The 24329-nt window shown below is 37.5% G+C and overlaps 1 protein-coding gene across 5 annotated transcripts in view; it reads right to left on the reverse strand.

Annotated features, from left to right (window-relative positions):
• The window catches only part of TEX11 (testis expressed 11), a 373435-nt gene that overhangs the window by 289934 nt on the left and 59172 nt on the right, over positions 1-24329 (reverse strand). For all 5 annotated transcript variants that reach the window (XM_079911723.1, XM_079911722.1, XM_079911724.1 and 2 more), the window contains exons 4-7: positions 17547-17631; positions 13036-13115; positions 944-1024; positions 734-853 (exon numbers count right to left, since the gene is read on the reverse strand). In XM_079911723.1, coding sequence (XP_079767849.1) covers positions 734-853; positions 944-1024; positions 13036-13115; positions 17547-17631 — 366 coding nt within the window. The remainder of the gene's footprint in view (positions 1-733; positions 854-943; positions 1025-13035; positions 13116-17546; positions 17632-24329) is intronic.

Consider the following 24329-nt stretch of genomic DNA (forward strand, 5'->3'; position numbering starts at 1 on the left):
TGGGGTAATGAAAATGTTTTAAACTTAAGACTGTGGTGAAGGTTGTACAATTCTATGAATATACTAAAACCATTGAATTGTACATTTAAAATGTGTTAATTTTATAGTATACAAATTATAAATATCTCAATGAAGATGTTAAGAAATAAAACTAAGATTACGCTAAATGATTCTTAAGGTCTCTTTCATTTCTAGAATTACATAATTTCAGAGAGTAAACTCATCACAGCTTACATTTTTTCAACTGAAAATGCACACCTAACTGCATGGTGACAAAAGAAGAAAACCCACAAGCCAAACTGAGGTAAAGTACAACTCTGAACACTGACACCAGCAGACTTTTAGAAAACATCAGCGAACAACCCAGAATAACTGCAAATGTGAAGGCTCTTTTTGGGCAAATATTTTAGGTAGACTGTGAATGTAAGATATCCACAGAGACAGGTATTTCAAGTAGAAGCCACTGCCACAAATAAATGATAGGTATTACATGCAGTGGTTGAAAATGATGATTAGTTATATAAGTCTTTTCAATCTCACCCACCCCGATAGGTACTAATCACCATTAGTAATGTCACCTTCAGATATAAAACAGAGATTAAAAAGGCCAAATATAATATCCTATAAAAGACCAATGACACCTGACTTTCTTCTAATAGGTTATATGTCATCACTTTTGCATTTACGTATATAAAATGCCCCACTGTGAGGCCCTACTGACTATGATACCTACTGACTCTGCTTGGTAAGAAAGCACTCTGAAAAGGTCACTCTCCGTAGCAGTCTTCTGCATAGTCACATGGACCTCAGTGGAGCAACTCTGCATTAATTTGACATATAACTTCTCCAGACCCTGGAAAATAAACCACAATACAATGTAATGATGAGAATAACCACAATTGTTACTAATAACTGCCACAGCTAAAAATCAATGGTAACTTACAGCCATGGCAGCTTGAAAAAATTCATCAGCGATCACAGCATTTCCACCATCCACCCATCCTTTTCCTGTTTTCATATTCAGCTGGAAGAAAGAAGTTAGAAAATAATTTTTAAAAACTCACACCTCTTCAAAACTGACTGAGGATTATTGGAGAAAATATTTAATCCTCTGTTCATATTCAGTAGTGTAATCCACAGAAAACAAAAAACTAACAGCATTTATTAGACTTCTGTGCTCTGCTCAGAACTCCATAATTAAAGAGAAACGGTCTTAAGAAAAGCAATAATAAAAAATTAATATACTTGAAAACACATCTTCTAAGAAAATACTAAAAGAAAACATTGAGATAATTTAGACAGGAAGAGAAAGTTCTAAAACTTAATGCCTGGGGCTTCCCTGGTGGCGCGGGGCTTGAGAATCTGCCTGCTAATGCAAGGGACACGGGTTCGAGCCCTGGTCTGGGAGCATCCCACATGCCACGGAGCAACTAGGCCTGTGAGCCACAACTACTGAGCCTGCGCGTCTGGAGCCTGTGCTCCACAACAAGAGAGGCCGCGATAGCGAGAGGCCCACGCACCACCATGAAGAGTGGCCCCCGCTTGCCACAACTAGAGAAAGCCGACGCACAGAAACGAAGACACAACACAGCAAAAATAAATTAATAAACTCCTACCACCATCTTAAAAAGAAAAACTTAATGCCTCACATACTTGAAGAAAGTTATATGATAAGCACTAGACTGTAAGTCAACATACCTCGGTTCTAGTTTTTAACTATGTCTCTAATAAAATTTTTCTTAATCCAGCAAACGTTTATTATGTATCCTTTACATGCCAGGCACCGTGAAGAAGCTCACAGTATTATAACTGACCGACACCTAAATAAATAGTTAAGTAATATGCACAAATACTGTGGAAGCAAACAAGGACTGAATCAAGATAGAGGATTGAGCACACACTACAGCCACCCCTTCTATTATAAATCCCTAGAAATGATGTGTATATAGTACATACTATGATATATATATATAATATATACTATAAATTTTATATACTATGAACCCCTAGAAAGGATATATATATATATTTATATGATATAGTATATATATATATATATCCTTTCTAGGGATTTATATATATTTTCTAGAAATAAAAGAAAAATATACATATTTTTCTTATGAATAATAGTCCTGAAAAATAAGGGGCATTTTCAGTTGATATGAAATTATGAAGAACCTCTGAAAAACAGCAAATGGAATGAGGCAAAATCCCATATCCTAAAATGCACGAAAATGCAAAATGTGGAAACATTCTGGATATGAACAGGAGGAGTATCAGGCAGTAGGCTTCATCCCCAACAGATATATTCTCCCCTCCTCCCCAGAAAGGAACAGTAAAGTACAATCACTTAGGCTAGAGAAAAACAGAGTTCCAGGTGGCTGACAACACAGGTCAATGCAAAACCTCTGGTCTTAATTCTCCATCAGTCACTGGATTCAGTTACAGTAAATAGTGTGACACAGAAGACTATCAAGGAATCTCAAATTAAATATAAGCAAGAATCACCAAATGTTTGAGGGTAACCAATAATATGAAAGGACATCACACTCAACAAACAGAATACCTAAGGAAATAGAATTAAGACAGCAAGTAGATGGAAACATAAAAAGAGAAATACCATTATTATCCACAGAATTAAACAGTAGTCATAATCGATAAAATGCTCCTTTTAGGTTCCATTCTTTGAAATCAATAAAGCCAAAAATGCAAATGTGAGAGGTAACAGAAGTTGGAAGGGTAATGGTGGGGAAAGGGAGAGAGAATGATAAAGGTACTAATATCTTCACAGAGTTGAAAGTAAAGATATACTCTCCAAAACTGATGGAGAAATAAAAACTTAAATATATTAAAATAAATAAATTTCAATTAAAATAATAATAAATAAAATAAATTAAAAACAGTATCATTAACAAAAACTGAAAGGAGTAGGGGAGGTAATATATGATGAGATAAATCTTCATCTATCATAACAGAAAGAAACAGATCATATATGGAGCTGATAAATCAAGATTTAATTATTGTAGGCTGAATTGTGTCGACCCCTCCCACCAAAAAATTCATAAGTTGAAGTCCCAGCTCCCAGTACCTCAGAATGTGACTGTATTTAAAGATAGGGCCTTTAAGAAAATGATGACGTTAAAATGACACCATTAGGTGTGCCCCAATCCAATCTGACTGGTGTCCTTTTAAGAAGAAATTTGGACACACAAAGGGACACCAGGTGTGTGCCCACACAGAGGAAATGCCATATGAGGACACAGAGAAAAGGCAGCCATCTGCAAGCCAAGGAGAGAGGCCTCAGGAGAAAACAAACCTTCCAACACCTTGATCCTGGACTTGATTTTGGATCATGATCTTGGACACAATTGTGGGAAAATAAATTTCTACTGTTTAGACCACCCACTGTATAGTATTTTGTTATGGCACCCCTAGCAAACTAATACAGTGATACAACCATATGATTAAGATATATGAAAGTAAACGTGAGAAGTAAAAACAAAAATGGTTACAAGCAATAGCCTTAAAATAGGAAAAGATATATGCACAAGGCAATTCACTGCAACATCCAAATGTCCATCAAAGAGGGCTGCTTAAATATGACAAGTTACATGCACCAACTGAATGCTATGTAGCTAAAAACAAAAGAAAACGCATATCTCTATATACTGCTATGGAGTGATCTGTCAGATATAATGTTAAATTGGGTAAAAAAAAAGGTGGAGAAAAGTATACGTATGGAATACTACCAATTATCTAAGACACTCGGGGCAGGTAGAGATATGAATAAATACCTATTTGCTTATATTTAAAAAGCAAAAGTAGAGAGAGGAAACAAGATGGTGGAGCAGAAGGACGTGCTCTCACTCCCTCTTGTGAGAACACCAGAATCACAACGAGCTGCTGGAAATCATCGACAGGAAGACACTGGAACTCACCAAAAAAGATACCCCACATCCAAAGACAAAGGAGAAGCCACAATGAGACGGTAGGAGGGGCGCAATCACAGTAAAATCCAATCCAATAACTGCTGGGTGGGTGACTCACAGACTGGAGAACACTTATACAACAGAAGTCCACCCACTGGAATGAAGGTTCTGAACCGCATGTCAGGCTTCCCAACCTGGGGGTCCGGCAACAGAAGGAGGAATTCCTAGAGAATCAGACTTTGAAGCCAAGTGGGATTTGTACCACATGAAGGAACAAGATAACCCCCCCAAAAAAAATCTAAATGAAGTGGAGATAGGCAACCTTCCAGAAAAAGAATTCAGAATGAGAGTGAAGATGATCCAGGACCTCAGAAAAAGAATGGAGGCAAAGATCGAGAAGATGCAAGAAACATTTAACAAAGACCAAGAAGAATTAAAGAACAAACAAACAGAGATGAAGAATACAATAACTGAAATGAAAACTACATTAGAAAGAATCAATAACAGAATAAGTGAGGCAGTAGAACGGATAAGTGACCTGGAAGACAGAATGATGGAATTCACAGCTGCAGAACAGAATAAAGAAAAAAGGATGAAAAGAAATGAAGACAGCCTAAGAGACCTGTGGGACAACATTAAATGCAACAACTTTCGCATTATAGGGGTCCCAGAAGGAGAAGAGAGAGAGAGAGGACGAGAGAAAATATTTGAAGACATTATAGTCGAAAACTTCCCTAACATGGGAAAGGAAATAACCACCCAAGTCCAGGAAGCGCAACAAGTCCCATACAGTATAAACCCAAGCAGAAACACGCCGAGACACATAGTAATCAAATTGGCAAAAATTAAAGACAAAGAAAAATTATTGAAAGCAGTAAGGGAAAAATGACAAATAGCATACCAGAGAACTCCCATAAGGTTAACAGCTGATTTCTCAGCAGAAACTCCACAAGCCAGAAGGGAGTGTCACGATACTCTTTTAAGTGATGAAAGTGAAGAACCTATAACCAAGATTACTCTACCGGGCAAGGATCTCATTCAGATTCTATGGAGAAATCAAAAGCTTTACAGACAAGCAAAAGCTAAGGGAATTCAGCACCACCAAACCAGCTCTACAACAAAAGCTAAAGGAACTTCTCTAAGTGGGAAACACAAGAGAAGAAAAGGACCTACAAACACAAACCCAAAACAATTAAGAAAATGGTCACAGGAACATACATATCATTAATTACCTTAAACGTAAATGGATTAAATGCTCCAACCAAAAGACACAGGCTTGCTGAATGGATACAAACACAAGATCCATCTATAAGCTGTCTACAAGAGACCCACCTCAGACCTAGGGACACATACAGACTGAAAGTGAGGGGATGGAAAAAGATATTCCATGCAAATGGAAATCAAAAGAAAGTTGGAGTAACAATACTCATATCAGATAAAATAGACTTTAAAATAAAGAATATTACAAGAGACAAGGAAGGACACTACATAATGATCAAGGGATCAATCCAAGAAGAAGATATAACAATCATAAATATATATGCACCCAACATAGGAGCACTTCAATACATAAGGCAACTGCGAACAGCTATAAAAGAGGAAATTGACAGTAACACAATAATAGTGGGGGAATTTAACACCTCACTTACACCAATGGACAGATCATCCAAAATGAAAATAAACAAGGAAACACAAGCTTTAAATGACACAATAGACCACATAGATGTAATTGATATTTGTAGGACATTCCATCCAAAAACAGCAATTACACTTTCTTCTCAAGTGAGCACGGAACATTCTCCAGGATAGATCACATCTTGGGTCACAAATCAAGCCTCAGTAAATTTAAGAAAATTGAAATCACATCAAGCATCTTTTCTGACCTCAACGCTATGAGATTAGAAATGAACTACAGGGAGAAAAACATAAAAAACACAATCACATGGAGGCTAAACAATACATTACTAAATAACCAAGAGATCACTGAAGAAATCAAAGAGGACATCAAAAAGTACATAGAGACAAATGACAATAAAAACACAATCCAAAACCTATGGGATGCAGCAAAAGCAGTTCCAAGAGGGAAGTTTATAGCTATACAAGCCTACCTCAAGAAACAAGAAAAGCCTCAAATAAACGATCTAACCTTACACCTAAAGGAACTGGAGAAAGAAGAACAAACACAACCCAAAGTTAGCAGAAGGAAAGAAATCACAAAGATCAGACCAGAAATAAATGAAATAGAAACAAAGAAAACAATAGCACAGATCAATAAAACCAAAAGCTGGTTCTTTGAGAAGATAAACAAAATTGATAAACCATTAGCCAAACTCATCAAGAAAAAGAGAGAGAGGACTCAAATCAATAAAATTAGAAATGAAAAAGGAGAAGTTACAACAGACACCGCAGAAATACAAAGCATACTAAGAGACTACTACAAGCAACTCTAATGCCAATAAAATGGACAACCTGGAAGAAATGGACAAATTCTTAGAAAGGTATACAACCTTGCAAGACTGAACCAGGAAGAAACAGAAAATATGAACAGACCAATCACAAGTAATAAAATTGAAACTGTGATTAAAAATCTTCCAACAAACAAAAGTCCAGGACCAGATGGCTTCACAGGTGAATTCTATCAAACATTTAGCAAAGAGCTAACACCCATCCTTCTCAAACCCTTCCAAAAAACCACAGAGGAAGGAACACTCCCAAACTCACTCTATGAGGCCACCATCAACCAGATACCAAAACCAGGCAAAGATACTACAAAAAAAGAAAACTACAGACCAATATCACTGATGAATACAGATGCAAAAATACTAGCAAACAGAATCCAACAACACGTTAAAAGAATCATACACCATGATAAAGTGGGGTTTACCCCAGGGATGCAAGGATTCTTCAATATACACAAATCAATGTGATACACCATATTAACAAACTGAAGAATAAAAACCATATGATCATCTCAATGGAAGCAGAAAAAGCTTTTGACAGAACTCAACACCCATTTATGATAAAAACTTCAGAAAGTGGGCAGAGAGGGAACCTACCTCAACATAATAGAGGCCATATATGACAAACATCATTCTCAATGGTGAAAAACTGAAAGCATTTCCTCTAAGATCAGGAACAAGACAAGGATGTCCACTCTCACCACTATTATTCAACATAGTTTTGCAACTCCTAGCCACGGAAATCAGAGAAGAAAAAGAAATAAAAGGAATACAAATTGGAAAAGAAAAAGTAAAACTGTCACTGTTTGCAGATGACATGATACTATACATAGAGTACCCTAAAGATGCCACCAGAAAACTACTAGAGCTAATCAATGAATTTGGTAAAGTTGCAGGATACAAAATTAATGCACAGAAATCTCTGGCATTCCTATATACTAATGATGAAAAATCTGAAAGAGAAATTAAGAGAACACTCCCATTTACCATTGCAACAAAAAGAATAAAATACCTAGGAATAAACATACCTAGGGAGTTAAAAGATCTGTATGCAAAAAACTATAAGACACTGATGAAGAAATTAAAGATGATACCAAAAAAAAAAAAAAAAGATGATACCAACAGATGGAGAGATATACCATGTTCTTGGATTTCAAGAATCAATACTGTGAAAATGACTATATTACCCAAAGCAATCTACAGATTCAAGGCAATCCATATCAAATTACAAATGGCATTTTTTACATAACTAGAACAAAAAATCTTAAAATTTGTATGGAGACACCAAAGACCCCGAATAGCCAAAGCAGTCCTGAGGGAATAAAACAGAGCTGGAGGAATCAGACTCCCTAACTTCAGACTATACTATAAAGCTACAGTAAGCAAGGCAATATGGTACTGGCACAAAAACAGAAACATAGATCAATGGAACAAGATAGAAAGCCCAGAGATAAACCCACGCACCTATGGTCAACTAATCTATGACAAAGGAGGCAAGGATATACAATGGAGAAAAGACAGTCTCTTCAATAAGTGGTGCTGGGAAAACTGGACAGCTACATGTAAAAGAATGAAATTAGAACACTCCCTAACATCATACACAAAAATAAACTCAAAATGGATTAGAGACATAAATGTAAGACCGGGCACTATAAAACTCTTAGAGGAAAACAGGCAGAACACACTTTGACATAAATCAGAGCAAGATCTCTTTTGATCCACCTCCTAGAGTAATGGAAATAAAAACAAAAATAAACAAATGGGACCTAATGAAACTTAAAAGCTTTTGCACAGCAAGGGAAACCATAAACAAGACGAAGAAACAACCCTCAGAATGGGAGAAAATATTTGCAAACGAATCAACGGACAAAGGATTAATCTCCAAAATATATAAACAGCTCATGCAGCTCAATATTAAAGAAACAAAGAACCCAATCCCAAAACTGTCAGAAGACCTAAATACACATTTCTCCAAAGAAGACATACAGATGGCCAAGAAGCACATGAAAAGCTGCTCAACATCACTAATTATTAGAGAAATGCAAATCAAACCTGCAATGAGGTATCACCTCACACCAGTTAGAATGGGCATCATCAGCAAATCTACAAACAACAAATGCTGGAGAGGGTGTGGAGAAAAGGGAAACCTCGTGCACTGTTGGTGGGAATGTAAACTGATATAGCCACTATGGAGAACAGTATGGAGGTTCCTTAAAAAACTAAAAATAGAATTACCATATGATCCAGCAATGCCACTACTCGGCATATACCCAGAGAAAACCACAATTCAAAAAGACACATGCACCCCAATGTTCACTGCAGCACTATTTAAAGTAGCCAGGGCATGGAAGCAACCTAAATGCCCATCGACAGACAAATGGATAAAGAAGTTGTGGTACATATATACAATGGAATATTACTCAGCCATAAAAAGGAACGAAATTGAGTCATTTGCTGAGATGTGAATGGATCCAGAGACTGTCATAGAGAGTGAAGTAAGTCAGAAAAAGAAAAACAAATATTGTATATTAACGCATGTATGTGGAACCTAGAAAATGGTACATATGAACTGGTTTGCAAGGCAGAAGTTGAGACACAGATGTAGAGAACAAACGTATGGACACCAAGGGGGGGAAAGTCACGGTGGGGTGGGGATGGTGGTGTGCTGAATTGGGCGATTGGGATTGGCATATATACACTGATGTGTATAAAATTGATGACTAATAAGAAGCTGCTATTTAAAAAAATAAAATTAAATTTAAAAAAACTAATACTAAACTTTCTTTGGGTTATTTGTATGGAAATATGTTAATATAAATGTTTCAGACATTACATGAAATTCCTAAAAATCTTATATGTTCTGGTATAATGTTATAAGTCATAATTCTAGTTATTACTTTAAAATGTATATGTCAGAAATAACTAGATTTCCTTGTCAATTGCATTATTATGAACTTCCATCAAATCTTTAACCGTGGTCATTTTTAAGTCTTTTGTCATTTACAGACAGTTCTGCCTGTACTCTGATTCTTTTGCAAAAATGTTCCTATAGGGCTTCCCTGGTGGCGCAGTGGTTGACAGTCCGCCTGCCGATGCAGGGGACACGGGTTCGTGCCCCAGTCCGGGAAGATCCCACATGCTGCAGAGCGGCTGGGCCCGTGAGCCATGGCCGCTGAGCCTGCGCGTCCGGAGCCTGTGCTCTGCAACAGGAGAGGCCACGACAGTGAGAAGCCCGCGTACCACAAAAAAAAAAAAAATTTTCCTATAAAAGGGTTTCATCTTCAAGGAATTCATGGAAAAGACTCTGATAAGTACAGGTTTCTGGTAACTGACTATACTGCTGAACTGAATGAATAAGCATTTTCTGAACTCTAATGGAAAACTGATGAATTCATAAAAGTGCTAACAACAGATCAAGATGAAATAAATATTAATTACATGGGAGTGAGTGAACGGATGAGGATGATGATAATTTTTGTGACTTTCTGTTTGAATAAAAAAATGTGATGTAACTTTATGTAAAAAGAACTTAATGCAAAACAATGTCACTCTTCTCACATATTTTCTCTTGCTTTGGAAAATATAGATATTTTCTGCTAAAAATGTGATTTATGCTGACACGTAATACCTTGATTATTGTTATTATAAATGAATTAATAAATATTTTTAAGTTTCAAAAAAACAATAGGAGAGAAAGACAAATAATCTATGTTATCACTTATATGTGGAATCTAAAAGATAAGACAAACAAATATATATAACAAAACAGAAACAAACTCACAGATATAGAGAACAAACTAGTGGTTACCAGTGGGTAGAGGGAAGGAAGAAAGGACAAGAAAGGGGTTGGGGATTTAGAGATGCAAACTATTATGTATAAAATAAATAAGCAACAAGGGTATATTGCACAGCACAGGGAAATATAGCCATTATTTTGAAATAACTTTAAATGGAGTATAATCTATAAAAATATTGAATCACTATGTTGTACACATGAAACTCCTATTGTAAATTAACTATACTTCAATAAAATACATAAAGTCATACATACATGCATACATACACACATATCAAAAGGATAAACAATAAAATAAACAAAATAGTTACCAACAGGGGAAGGGAGGGAACAGAGTAAAGAGGACAGAGATAGAAGCTAGACTTCTCTGAATATACTTCCTTTAGATTTGACTTGACCTCAGAACCATGTCAGTATTTTACATAATTATAAAACAAAATTCAGGGACTTCCCTGGTGGTGCAGTGGTTAAGAATCCGCCTGCCAATTCAGGGGACATGGATTTGATCCCTGGTCTAGGAAGAGCCCACATGCCGCAGAGCAACTAAGCCCGTGCACCACAACTACTGAGCCCACACGCCACAACTACTGAAGCCCACGCACCCTAGGGCCCACGTTCCGCAACTACTGAGCCCACGTGCTGCAACTACTGAAGCCCACGTGCGTAGAGCTAGTGCTCCATAACAAAGAGAAGCCACCGTGATGAGAAGCCCAGGCACCGCAACAAGAGTAGCCCCCGCTCGCCACAACCAGAGAAAGCCTGGGTGCAGCAACAAAGACCCAATGCAGCCATAAATAAATAAATAAAATAAAACAAAATTCAATCAAAATGGGTAGGTGGGAGCAATCACAAAAATCAAAAGCAAGCAGAAGCAAATAAACCTAGCTATATATCAAGTCGATAGCTTAATCATAGGGAAAGGAATTATTTCAGGTAATTTTAAGATATTTTAATAATATGAACACAATATTTTGACTGTACATCCCTAGTGAGGTATATCCTAAGAACAAAAGTGCAAAAAAATTCCTAAACGTTTTTAGAAATCATTCTTAGTAATAATATCGATATTGCTATATCCTGAAACTGTTTCAAAAATACATTTTCTAGGATAAAAGAGGTTATTCATTACTTTAATGTTAGGCACCAAGATTTTTAGCACCAAAGACACACAAATATAAAATCAAGAAGCTAAAACCCTATAATCCTAAATATCAATTGGAAATATCAGTATGAACTCATTATATACTTTCTCTCTTAAAAAATATATATGTCATAGCTCTGTCCACTAAAAAGGTCTAGAAACAATAATCAATGCAATAGTAATGAGCATTTGTGACGTCCAGACTGTGGGTTCTAAACAACGTTCTCCACTAAAAGAAAGCAGAGCTCCTTAGAGGAATGGCTGATTCCAGGTCTAGGGTAGGAACTATACAAGATAAGCCTGGATATCTTGCCATATCGGAAACCAAATGAAACTATTAAAGACTGCTGAGGTCGTGCCAAAAGGACTCAGAATCACTTAAAGAAGCTCCTTCCAGCCCAAAATAGGACATTGTGCTTCAATAAGCATAATAACTACAATGAACTGAAAGTCATTAAATATGTTAAAATCCATGAGTTCACAGTAATACTTTAAAAAAAAAAACCCACTCAGTCATCATTTAAGGATGTTACAGAATCAACTCATTATTCTGAAAACTGTTAAATAAAGGGGAAGAGTCAGGACTTTCGTATACAAAATATACTTCAGAGTAACCAAATAGTTGATGAAAGTTTCTCTCTATTCCAGTTAATAAACAAAATAACTACAGAATTAGAATATGCAGACCCCCACAGAAATAATGGATCTGGGGACAATAATCATCAAAGGACACTAACACAACAGAAAAGAGACAAGTAGACATTAGTGCCTCCTGATGGAAGTACACCATACCGCCTATGAATTATTCTTGACAAAAATGAACCTGAATCAGATCAAGCTTCTAAATCTAACTACCAGTTTACAGGAAAAACAGAGGACAAAGTACTACATTAAATGACACCATAAGGATGCAGTTATCAGAATCCAGAATTTAGGTAAACTATAGAACATATTAACAAAATACAAGGTGTGGACTTTAATCCTGATTCTAAAAAACCAACTGGAAAGAAGTGGGGGGAGGGAGGTGGGAAGAGTTGGGGGGAGGGAAGACTAGATATTTGATGATTTTAGAAAAATCTTTATTGAATTTTATCAGGTATGATAATGGATATTGGGTTTGAATAAAAAAGATATCCGGTCTTTTAGAGACATGTACTGAAATATTTATGGGAAAAATAATGCTTCTTTGGATTTATTTCAAAATAATCCATGGGGCCAGGGGTTTGCTGTTAGAGGAGATATAGAAGAAACAAGAGTGGTCATGAGTTGATGATTACTCTAGCTGAGTGATAGGTAAATAGGGGAATCATATTATCTTTTCTACTTCATGTGTACATTTGAGCTTTTCAATAAAATATTGTTTTAAAACACTAGGAAAAATACTTTCCACTAAAAAAACATACTTGCCTCTAGGAAGCAAGACAGGGGGTAGAAAGGGATGGAGCAGAAAACTATTACCTTTTATTATTTTCCTTACTTTTCATAAATCCTGAATTATAAGTTCAATATTTAGTCCACTAAATCACTGTAATAACAACTACAGTACTGCTGAGACCTTTAATTGTAATAGATATAATTATTATAAAAGTAACATTGCCAGAACTAAAGGATATAACCCCCTTCCAGGTTTACACTAACTTCAACCATCTACACAGGAATAATGACTCTCTCACTGAATCTGCACTTTCTCCTGATTTAATTAGGACTTACCAAAATTTGTCTTTGAATAGCTTCTTCTGAAGCAGCTGAGCCTTCACACATACACATCAACTTGCAAGCAACGTGCCGTACTGCAAAACAGTAATTAGATACCCATAAACACAAAACATTCATTCCCCTTTTATATACACATATAAAGAGAAAAGAGGAGTGAAGTGAAACCACTTTTGTTGTTAAAAATAAGAACTTTAAAGGTCTTTTTAAAAAATCAATTATCAAAAGTAAATGACCTGAAAACTACCAAATGAATCATGGGCTTAATGCTTTAGTCAGACAGATATCTAATTTTCAAATTTTAATTTCTGCCTGTCTTGAATCCCAAAGACTCACATGATGCTCTTGTATGTACCATGCTGGCAGCAAAATAATTCTAAGTAGAATTGGAATCTAAAGCTATTCAACATCTGACAAAATTCCTGAACATCAGAATAGTTTAAGATTATTCTCCTAAAATGTGAAACGGTCTAAATATATTATTTTCTGCAGATGAGGTAAAAGTTCTTGAAGCATAACTTAGAAAATACAGGTATCGTCATTACACAGTTCATTTACCCTGAAAATAGGAAAGTTTGAATAATTGTAACCTCTTTAGTTGTGTGGTTTCTTTCATCATAAAACATACCCAATTTATTAAAGATGACTTCACATATAACTGAACTAGTTGTCTTGATGTTATTAAATCTCAGCAGCCATTCTACTTATGCTAACACCATTTTTAATTAATATTCCAATGAAAAAGAGAAGATTTGCCCAGCTTAAATTACGGGTAATTGAAGTAGTCAAATTTTTTTTTTTTTTTTTTGCGGTACGCGGGCCTCTCACTGTTGTGGCCTGTCGCGTTGTGGAGCACAGGCTCCAGACGTGCAGGCTCAGCGGCCATGGCTCATAGGCCCAGCCGCTCCGCGGCATATGGGATCTTCCCGGACCAGGGCACGAACACGTGTCCCCTGCATCAGCAGGCAGACTCTCAACCACTGCGCCACCAGGGAAGCCCCATGTAGTCAAATTTTTATTAACATTACAAAATGTAAAATTTATTCATCCCTCAACAAATTTAATTTGTTTCTGGGAAAAAAACTTTCAGTAAAATAATTTCTAAACATATATTTACATTGTCCTGCATTTCCAGTTTTGTTTTGTTTTGTTTTTCTGAGGTACGCGGGCCTCTCACCGCTGCGGCCCCTCCCGCCACGGAGCACAGGCTCCGGACGCGCAGGCCCAGCGGCCACGGCCCACGGGCCCAGCCGCTCCATGGCACGCGGGATCCTCCCGGACCGGGGCACAAACCCACGCCCCCCGCATCGGCAGGCGGACTCCCAACCACTGCGCCACCAGGGAAACCCACATTTCCAGTTTTGAAAATGTTTCCTTTATTGTTTTCAAAGTTTACTAATTCTTCTGTACTCTCAAGGACCCTGATCTCAATTATTTTCCCTCTCCAAAGATATCTTCAGTGCTTCCGTCTCAATTTACTCCTTTCCCTCTACCTTCAAATATATCCATCTCCCTTCCTTGAAAAACTTCAACTAACCCCACTGTGCTTCAAGCTTCCCTCCCATTTCTCCTCTTCCTCCCATTGTCAAACTTCTTGAACTGAATGAGCTACTATGTTTTATTGCTACTCCCTCGTCTCCTTAATGCCCTGCAATCTGTTTTGCATCTTTACCACTTTACTAAAGCTGCACTCCCAAAGATCACCTTCCCTGACTTCACAGCTACATTTCACAATGATCATAATAACCTTTTTGAAAAATACTACTTCCTATGCCTCACTCTATCCTGGTTCAGCATTGAGCAGTGTCCCTCTGTGGGAAATGTCTTAGTCTAAGAACTTTGCTCCAGCCCCACATTCTTGATCCAGCTGTGTATAGTTATCACCAATAAAGCCTTCAGGCCAAAGGCACCTGAGGCTCAGACAGAATGCTACTTCAGTATAAAGATGTTGTCTTTGTTGCTGTTGCTCTACCCTTGTCTTCTCATCAGCCTCTTCTTGGCCCCTCTATACTATAAACATCTTGGTTAGGTGCTTGCTGACTGACTCCTTGCATCTGCCTTACTCTGTTCCATCAGTGCCCACAGCTTGGTATTTGAATTGACTTTAAACAACATATAAATTTGCATCCTCTGGCATTTGTGAATTCTTTATTTTTACTGTTTATTTAGCTTTAACCCATTCCTTCCTAAATCCTCAAGCATAATGTATGCCTGGTATTTTTGCCCTGGAGTCTTACCTTGTCCCTTTCACCTACTGCCTGCCATAACATGGTTTGACAACCCTATAAAAGATTATGTACTCGGGCTTCCCTGGTGGCGCAGTGGTTAAGAGTCCGCCTGCCGATGCAGGGGACACGGGTTCGTGCCCCGGTCCGGGAAGATCCCACATACCGCGGAGTGGCTGGGCTCGCGAGCCATGGCCGCTGAGCCTGCGCGTCCAGAGCCTGTGCTCCGCAACGGGAGAGGCCGCAGCAGTGAGAGGCCCGCGTACCAGAAAAAAAAAAAAAAGAGAGAGACAGTATGTACTCAATAAGTGGGTAGCGAGTCTCCTCTAGAATATTTTGACTGTTACTTGTGGTATCCTATCCTTGCTCTTTTTCTTCCCAGTCCGTAACTGGAAGAATTAAGGTTAAAATCTCAGTACTCTGTTCTCTCAACACCATTGGTTCTTAATATTTGGTATGCATGAGAATTCCTGAGAAATTTTTTCAAATTACAGACATGCCCAGGTTTCATCCTAAACCCCCCAGATCAAAACCTCCAATGGTGGAGCCTGGGCATCTGTATTTTAAAAGGCTCCACAGGTTACTCTCATTTATACCAGTATCTAAGAACCACTGCTCTTTATTTTCTCCCTCAGAGAACTCAACAATTCTTGTGGCTTCAACAGTCATCTCCATGTGAATAACCATCAAATCTACAGGCAGCCCGACCTTTCTCACAAGCTCCAGTCTCACATCTCCAACCTTATTGTCACCTCAAATACAACAGGTCTAAAACTAAAGTTTAAGAGTCATTCTTCTACTTCTGCCTTTCCTATTTCTGTTCATTGTTCCATAATTCTTCCCAATAATAATAAATTGTAGTGCATAAATCTTAATGACGTTTTGATCACAACACAATCCAGGCACACTGAATTTGTTTTTGAGACAAAGTATCTTCCAATCAACAGATTTTGAGAATAAAACTTTTTAAAAATCAGAGGCTTCCTGCACTACACCCTGTTTTCCACTGTATCTTAAAAGTATTATACACGTAATAAGCACCCAAATATCTAAGAACTGCTACATACAAAGTACATTAGGAAAGGTCGGTCCTAGGGCTGCAGCTCCCACTTCATCTACCAAATCCCCACTATTTGACAAGCAGTGAAAAACAGCCAGAGCAATGTTCCTTGATATGCGGAATGCAAGAAGTTTAGAATTAAAGCATTTTAACATCGCACAGTTCACCTGTGTACTAAATTTCTCCCACAGACAAATTTCCAACTCTTCCCTCCTCACAACTATAAGATCTAAGGCTTCTAGGAGCAATGATATCAACATTTATCTGAGAGTTAAAGAGACAGAACTGTTCTCTAAACATCCTAATAGAGGAGTGGGCTAAAAAGTCAGTATATTATTGACTGTATCAACCACTAATTACCCTATACATACACTGAAGTCGTATACAGTTTGGTTTATATTCATAAAGATAAATACTTAGTATTAAATTCTATTTGTTGCATACAGACAAAATTCATTTGTCTACAAGCCAAGCACTCCAGAGATTCACCTCTTGGTTTGTTGCCTCAATGTATCCTTTATAATGGGACATATACTTTCCATAAATGCATTAACTGTCCCTATCCTTGATGGAAATCAGTTAACTGTCAGCACACTAGACCCTGCCCATTTAGCTAAAGCACTCAAACTCTGCCAGACAGTAGATCACATTTAACACATCTAAGCAGCTGAATATGGTTTTGGGGTTTTGTTTTGTTGTTATTATTCTTGTTTGCTCTCACAAAAAACTTCTATAATTTTTCTCAGTAACTCAGTCCAATGTTCATTAACCCACCTCATGAAGACACTATTCTTTACAGACTTTTTAATCTGAATTCCTCACATAGCAACATTTTTCATTATTTTATTAATTAATGGAGAGGAAAAACTACTATTTGATGGTTCTTCAGAATCCTGAAGATTCTGATCATCTCTCCTCCAAGGAAATAATCCACGTCCTTTGAAATTTTTCAAGTTCTCATTTTCCTGCCTCATTTTTCACCAGCAGACTATTTCTTGCAGTTACGTTTTTAAATTTCTATTAATAAGGAGCTAAGCTCTGAAAAACCACAAAACCAAGGCAGGGTTTGCTTGGAAACCACTGCTTATGGGTTGTTTTGTTTAGTTTTCTTTTAACAAATCTGCATCTAAGAACAGGTCAAAATATTATTTAAACTGCAGGAACACAATCTCATGTATAATAAGAATACTCCTCATAATATGAGTCACAAAACATATACGTACATTTAGCGCTCTGCTCTTCACTTAAACCCAAAGCTCCTTTCTTGATAATTGCCCAGTTCCACAGGTTTACTGCCATTTCTTCAATCTGTACAACAGAAACATTTTCTTAGCCACTTAAAATACTGTCCACCTCCAATAATATTTTCTTTCGTGCATGTTTCACGTTTATGTGACTACTGTGGGTCATTTACAGGTCCTCCATAATCTAGTCCCATTTTAACTTTTCTCCCAAAAACTTACCCACAGAATAATTATCTTATTGTCCCATGAACACAACTTGTTCATTCCTGCGTACCTTTATTCATACTGTTGGCTTCACCTGATATACCTCCTCCCATGATCTTTATGTAACTCAAATCCAAATTCACCCGCACCAAGAACATACATAAAGTTTTCAGCAACCATTACAGTCTTCATTGGTCTCTCTCTTCTTTGAATTCCTATATTAACTAAGTTTTACATAATTGAGCAATTAACTATGCTACTGTGTATCATTTATTCTTTGTTTTTATTGTTACTCTCATTTCCCAACTAGACTCCCTGAAATCAAAGATCATATCTCACTCAATTTATGTAGCACTTATACTACCTGCCAAAGTGCTAAATAAAGAATACATATTAAAATAATAAGATTTATTGTTTTATTATGTTCTGTTCTAGGGATTATGGGGGCAAAGATTCTAGTAGCTTCTTCTGGTTTTATCTATCAGATGGAACACAGTCAACTGGACGGAAAAATAAATCAAGCTCATAGTATCTCAGGAATAAAATTTGCAGTAGATTGGTTTCTGGCAAGAGATCTCTGAAGGCCAACAGTTGGTCCTGGGTGCTATTATTGCCTCAGACCAATATGCCATAGCTCTGGTCTAAATCTTCTGGTGTGCTATAGTGACTATGATAGAAGCTATATACCATTATCTTATCATAAACATATTGGTAGTAATATGACTAAAAGGAATAACTGGAAAAAAATTAGACTCAGTTTGTGTACAATAACGGTGCACAATTGTATTTTAGTTTATTTCCTCAAGACCACTTTTTCCCCCTACAATTCATTTCCCTGATGAGCTTCCCTTTAAATGGATTATTTATGTAGCATGGCCATCATTTCACTACTATTCTGCAGCTAATTATTATGCTCATCTCCATCTCTCTCACACAGTATCCCCACGCCACAGTTGACCTAATGATGACTTTCATATGAAATATTATTTGATTTGTTTCATCAGAAGCACATGGAGTTAATATTTGACTTAAAATTTCCCAGAGGAACAAATGGTATTTAGGTGGAAAAATAAACATGCACAGTAAAACAGCTTAAAGCTGCCACTTTGGGTATTTTGGAAAGCAATTTCACAACATGAGCCAAAAAATGTTCATACCTTTTTTTTTCTAACATTTTTATTGGAGTATAATTGCTTTACAATGGTGTGTTACTTTCTGCTTTATTACAAAGTGAAACAGTTATACATGTACATATGTGCCGATATCTCTTCCCTCTTGCGCCTCCCTCCCTCCCACCCTCCCGATCCCACCCTTCTAGCTGGTCATATAGCACCAAGCTGATCTCCCCGTGCTATGTGACTGATTCTCACTAGCTATTTATTTTACATTTGGTAGTGTACATATGTCCATATATACACTACCACTCTCTCACTTTCTCCCAGCTTACCCTTCCCCCTCCCCACGTCCTCAAGTCCATTCTGTAGTAGGTCCGCCTCTTTATTCCCGTCTTGCCTCTAAGTCCTCTTTTTTTTTCTTTTAATATATATATTTATTTATTTTTGGTTGCCTTAGGTCTTCACTGCTCCTCACGGGCTTTCTCTAGTTGCGGCGAGAAGGGGCTACTCTTCGTTGCAGTGCGCGGGCTTCTCATGTTGCAGGGCACAGGCTCTAGGCGTGTGGGCTTCATTAGTTGTGGCACGCGGGCTCACTAGTTGTGGTGCACGGGCTTAGGTGCTCCGCGGCATGTGGAATCTTCCCAAACCAGGGCTTGAACCCATGTCCCCCGCATTGGCAGGCGGATTCTTAACCACTGCACCACCAGGGAAGTCCCTGCACCTAGGTTCTTCAAGACAAATTTTTTTTTTGAATTCCATATATATGTGTTCTCATACGGTATTTGGTTTTCTCCTTCTGACTTACTTCACTCGGTATGAGACCCTAGGTCGATCCACCTCACTACAAGTAACTCGATTTTGTTGCTTTTTATGCCTGAGTAATATTCCACTGTATATATGTGCCACATCTTCTTTATCCATTCATCTATTGATGGACACTTAGGTTGCTTCCATGTCCTGGCTATTGTAAACAGAGCTGCAATGAACATTGTGGTACATGACTCTTTTTGAATTATAGTTTTCTCAGGGTATATGCCCAGTAGTGGGATTGCTGGGTTGTATGGCAGTGCTATTTTTAGTTTTTTAAGGAACCTCCATACTGTTCTCCATAGTGGCTGTATCAATTTACATTCCAACCAACAGTGCAAGAGGGTTCCCTTTTCTCCACACCCTCTCCAGCATTTATTGTTTGTAGATTTTTTGATGATGGCCATTCTGACCGGTGTGAGATGATATCGCATTGTAGTTTTTTGTTTTTTAATTAATTTATTTATTTGTATTTGTTTTTGTTTTTGGCTGTGTCGGGTCTTCGTTCTGTGCATGGGCTTTCTCTAGTTGCAGCGAGTGGTGTGTGGGCTTCTCATTGTCGTGGCTTCTCTTGTTACAGAGCATGGGCTCTAGAGAACAGTCTCAGTAGTTGTGGCACACAGCCTTAGTTGCTCTGTGGCATGTGGGAATCTTCCTGGGGCAGGGATCAAACCCATGTCCCCTGCATTAGCAGGCAGATTCCCACCCACTGCAACACCAAAGAAGCCCCTCATTGTAGTTTTGATTTGCATTTCTCTAATGATTAATGATGTTGAGCATTCTTTCACGTGTTTGTTGGCAATCTGTGTATCTTCTTTGGAGAAATGTCTACTTAGGTCCTCTGCCCACTTTTGGATTGGATTCTTTGTTTTTTTGATATTGAGCTGCATGAGCTCTTGTAAATTGTGGACATTAATCCTTTGTCAGTTGCTTCATTTGCAAATATCTTCTCCCATTCTCAAGGTTGTCTTTTCACCTTGTTTATGGTTTCCTTTGCTGTGCAAAAGCTTTTAAGTTTCATTAGGTCCCCTTGGTTTATTTGTTTTTACTTCCATTGCTCTAGGAGCTGGGTCATAAAGGATCTTGCTGTGATTTATATCATAGAGTGTTCTGCCTATGTTTTCCTCTAAGCGTTTGATAGTTTCTGGCCTTACATTTAGGTCTTTAATCCTTTTTGAGCTTATTTTTGTGTATGGTGTTAGGGACTGTTGAAATTTCATTCTTTTACATGTAGCTATCCAGTTTCCCAGCACCACTTACTGAAGAGGCTGTCTTTTCTCCACTGTATATTCTTGCCTCCTTTATCAAAGATAAGGTGACCATATGTTCATGGGTTTATCTCTGGGCTTTCTATCCTGTTCCATTCATCTATATTTCTGTTTTTGTACCAGTGCCATATTGTCTTGATTACTGTAGCTTTGTAGTATAGTCTGAAGTCAGGGAGCCTGATTCCTCCAGCTCCGTTTTTCTTTCTCAAGATTGCTTTGGCTATTCAGGGTCTTTTGTGTTTCCCTACAAATTGTGAGACTTTTTGTTCTAGTTATATGAAAAATGCCAGTGGTAGTTTGATAGGGATTGCATTGAATCTGTCGATTGCTTTGGGTAGTAGAGTCATTTTCACAATGTTGATTCTTCCAATCCAAGAACATGGTATATCTCTCCATCTATTAGTATCATCTTTAATTTCTTTCATCAGTGTCTTATAATTTTCTGCATACAGGTCTTTTGTCTCCTTAGGTAGGTTTATTCCTAGGTATTTTATTCTTTTTGTTGCAGTGGTAAATGGGAGTGTTTTCTTAATTTCACTTTCAGATATTTCATCATTCGTGTATAGGAATGCAAGAGATTTCTGTGCATTAATTTTGTTTCCTGCTACTTTACCAAATTCATTGATTAGCTCTAGTGGTTTTCTGGTAGCATCTTTAGGATTCTCTATGTATAGTATCATGTCATCTGCAAACAGTGACAGCTTTACTTCTTCTTTTCTGATTTGGATTCCTTTTATTTCTTTTTCTTCTCTGATTTCTGTGGCTAAAACTTCCAAAACTATGTTGAATAATAGTGGTGAGAATGGGCAACCTTGTCTTTTTCCTGATCTTAGTGGAAATGGTTTCAGTTTTTCACCGTTGAGCACGATGTAGGCTGTGGGTCTGTCATATATGGCCTTTATTATGTTGAGGTAAGTTCCCTCTATGCCTACCTTCTGGAGGGTTTTTATCATAAATGGTTGTTGAATTTTGTCAAAAGCTTTCTCTGCATCTACTGAGATGACCATATGCTTTTTCTCCTTCAAGTTGTTAATATGGTGTATCACATTGACTGATTTGCATATATTGAAGAATCCTTGCATTCCTGGGATAAACCCCACTTGATCGTGGTGTAAGATCCTTTTAATGTGCTGCTGGATTCTGTTTGCTAATATTTTGTTGAGGATTTTTGCATCTATGTTCATCAGTGATATTGGCCTGTAGTTTTCTTTTTTTGTGACATCTTTGTCTGGTTTTGGTATCAGGGTGATGGTGATCTCGTATAATGAGCTTGGGAGTGTTCCTCCCTCTGCTATATTTTGGAAGGGTTTGAGAAGGATAGGTGTTAGCTCTTCTCTAAACGTTTCATAGAATTTGCCTGTGAAGCCATCTGGTCCTGGACTTTTATTTGTTGGAAGATTTTTAATCACAGTTTCAGTGTCAGTGCTTGTGATGTTCGTATCTTTTGACATAGTAATTGCTTTTCTGAGACTCTATCCTTTGGAAATAATCCAAAATATGGAGGGGATAACCTCTGCACTGAATAGTGTTCCATAAATCATTATTTACAATAGTGAAAAGTTAAGAACAACATACGTGTCCAATAATAAAGAAATGCACAGAAAAAATACGCTAAATCCACTAGAAGGAATATTATTCATCCATTTAAAATAGTGGTCACATTGGCACAAGAATAGACATATAGATCAATGGAACACAATAGAGAGCCCAGAAATAAACCCATGTACCTATGGTCAATTAATCTATGACAAAGACAAAGGAGGCAAGAATATACAATGGGGAAAAGACAGTCTCTTCAGCAACTGGTATTGGGAAAGCTGGACAGCCGCATGTAAATCCATGAAGTTAGAACACTCCCTCACACCATATGTAGAAATAAACTCAAAATGGCTTAAATGCTTAAATAGAAGACATGACACCATAAAACTCCTAGAAGAGAACATAGGCAAAACATTCTCAGACATAAATAATAGCAGTATCTTCTCAGATCTGTCTCCCAAGGCAAAAGAAATAGAAGCAAAAATAAACACATTAGGGACTTCCCTGGTGGCACAGTGATTAAGAATCCGCCTGCCAATCCAGGGGACACGGGTTCGAGCCCTGGTCCGGCAAGATCCCACATGCCACGGAGCAACTAAGCCCATGTGCCACAACTACTGAGCCTGCGCTCTAGAGCCTGCGTTCCACATCTGTTGAAGCCCACACGCCTAGAGCCCATGCTCCGCAACAAGAGAAGCCACCGCAATGAGAAGCACGCGCACCGCAATAAAGAGTAGTCCCTGCTCGCCGCAACTAGAGAAGGCCCGCGTGCAGCAATGAAGAACCAACACAATCAAAAATAAATTAATTTTAAAAAATAAACAAATGGGACATAATTAAACTTAAAAGTTTTTCCACAGCAAAAGAAAAAAAAAAACCATCAACAAAATGAAAAGACAACCTAAAGAATGGAAGAAAATATGTGCAAATTATGGAACTGATAAGGGCTTAATTGCCAAAATATACAAATAGCTCATAAAACTCAGTATCGAAAAAACAACCCAATCAAAAATTGGGCACACAGGGAGATCAACTCGGTGCTTTGTGACCACCTAGAGGGGTGAGATAGGGAGGGTGGGAGGGAGGGAGATGCAAGAGGGAAGAGATATGGGGACATATGTATATGTATAACTCATTCACTTTTTTATAAACCAGAAACTAACACACCATTGTAAAGCAATTATACCCCAATAAAGATGTTAAAAAATATATAAATAAAAAATAAACATTTTTTAAAAAATAAATAAATTGGGAAGAAAACCTAAATAGACATTTCTCCAAAGAAAACATACAGATGGCCAACAGGCACATGAAAAGATGCTCAACATCACTATTAGATAAATGCAAATCAAAACTACAGTGAGGTATCATCTCATACAAGTCAGAATGGCAACTACAAGTTATCAATAAGTTTACAAATAATAAATACTAAAGACAGTGTGGAGAAAACTGTTGGTGGGAATGTAAATTGATACAGCCACTATGGAGAACAGTATGGAAGTTCCTTAAAAAAACAAAAATAGAGTTACCATATGATCCAGCAATGTCACTCCTGGGCATATATCCAGAGAAGACAAAAAACTAATTCAAAAAGATATATATACCCCAATGCTCATAGCAGTGCTATTTACAATAGCCAAGGCATGGAGGCAACCTAAATGTCTATCAACAGATGAATGGATAAAGAATATGTGGTATATGTGTGTGTTTGTGTGTGTGTGTGTGTGTGTGTGTGTGTGTGTGTGTGTGTGTATGTATACATACATACATACACAATGGAATGTTACTCAGCCATAAAAAAGAGAGAGCTCCCTGGTTGCCTAGTGGTT

This window comes from Stenella coeruleoalba (genome assembly GCF_951394435.1).
Source record: "Stenella coeruleoalba genome assembly, chromosome: X".
NCBI lineage: Eukaryota > Metazoa > Chordata > Mammalia > Artiodactyla > Delphinidae > Stenella > Stenella coeruleoalba.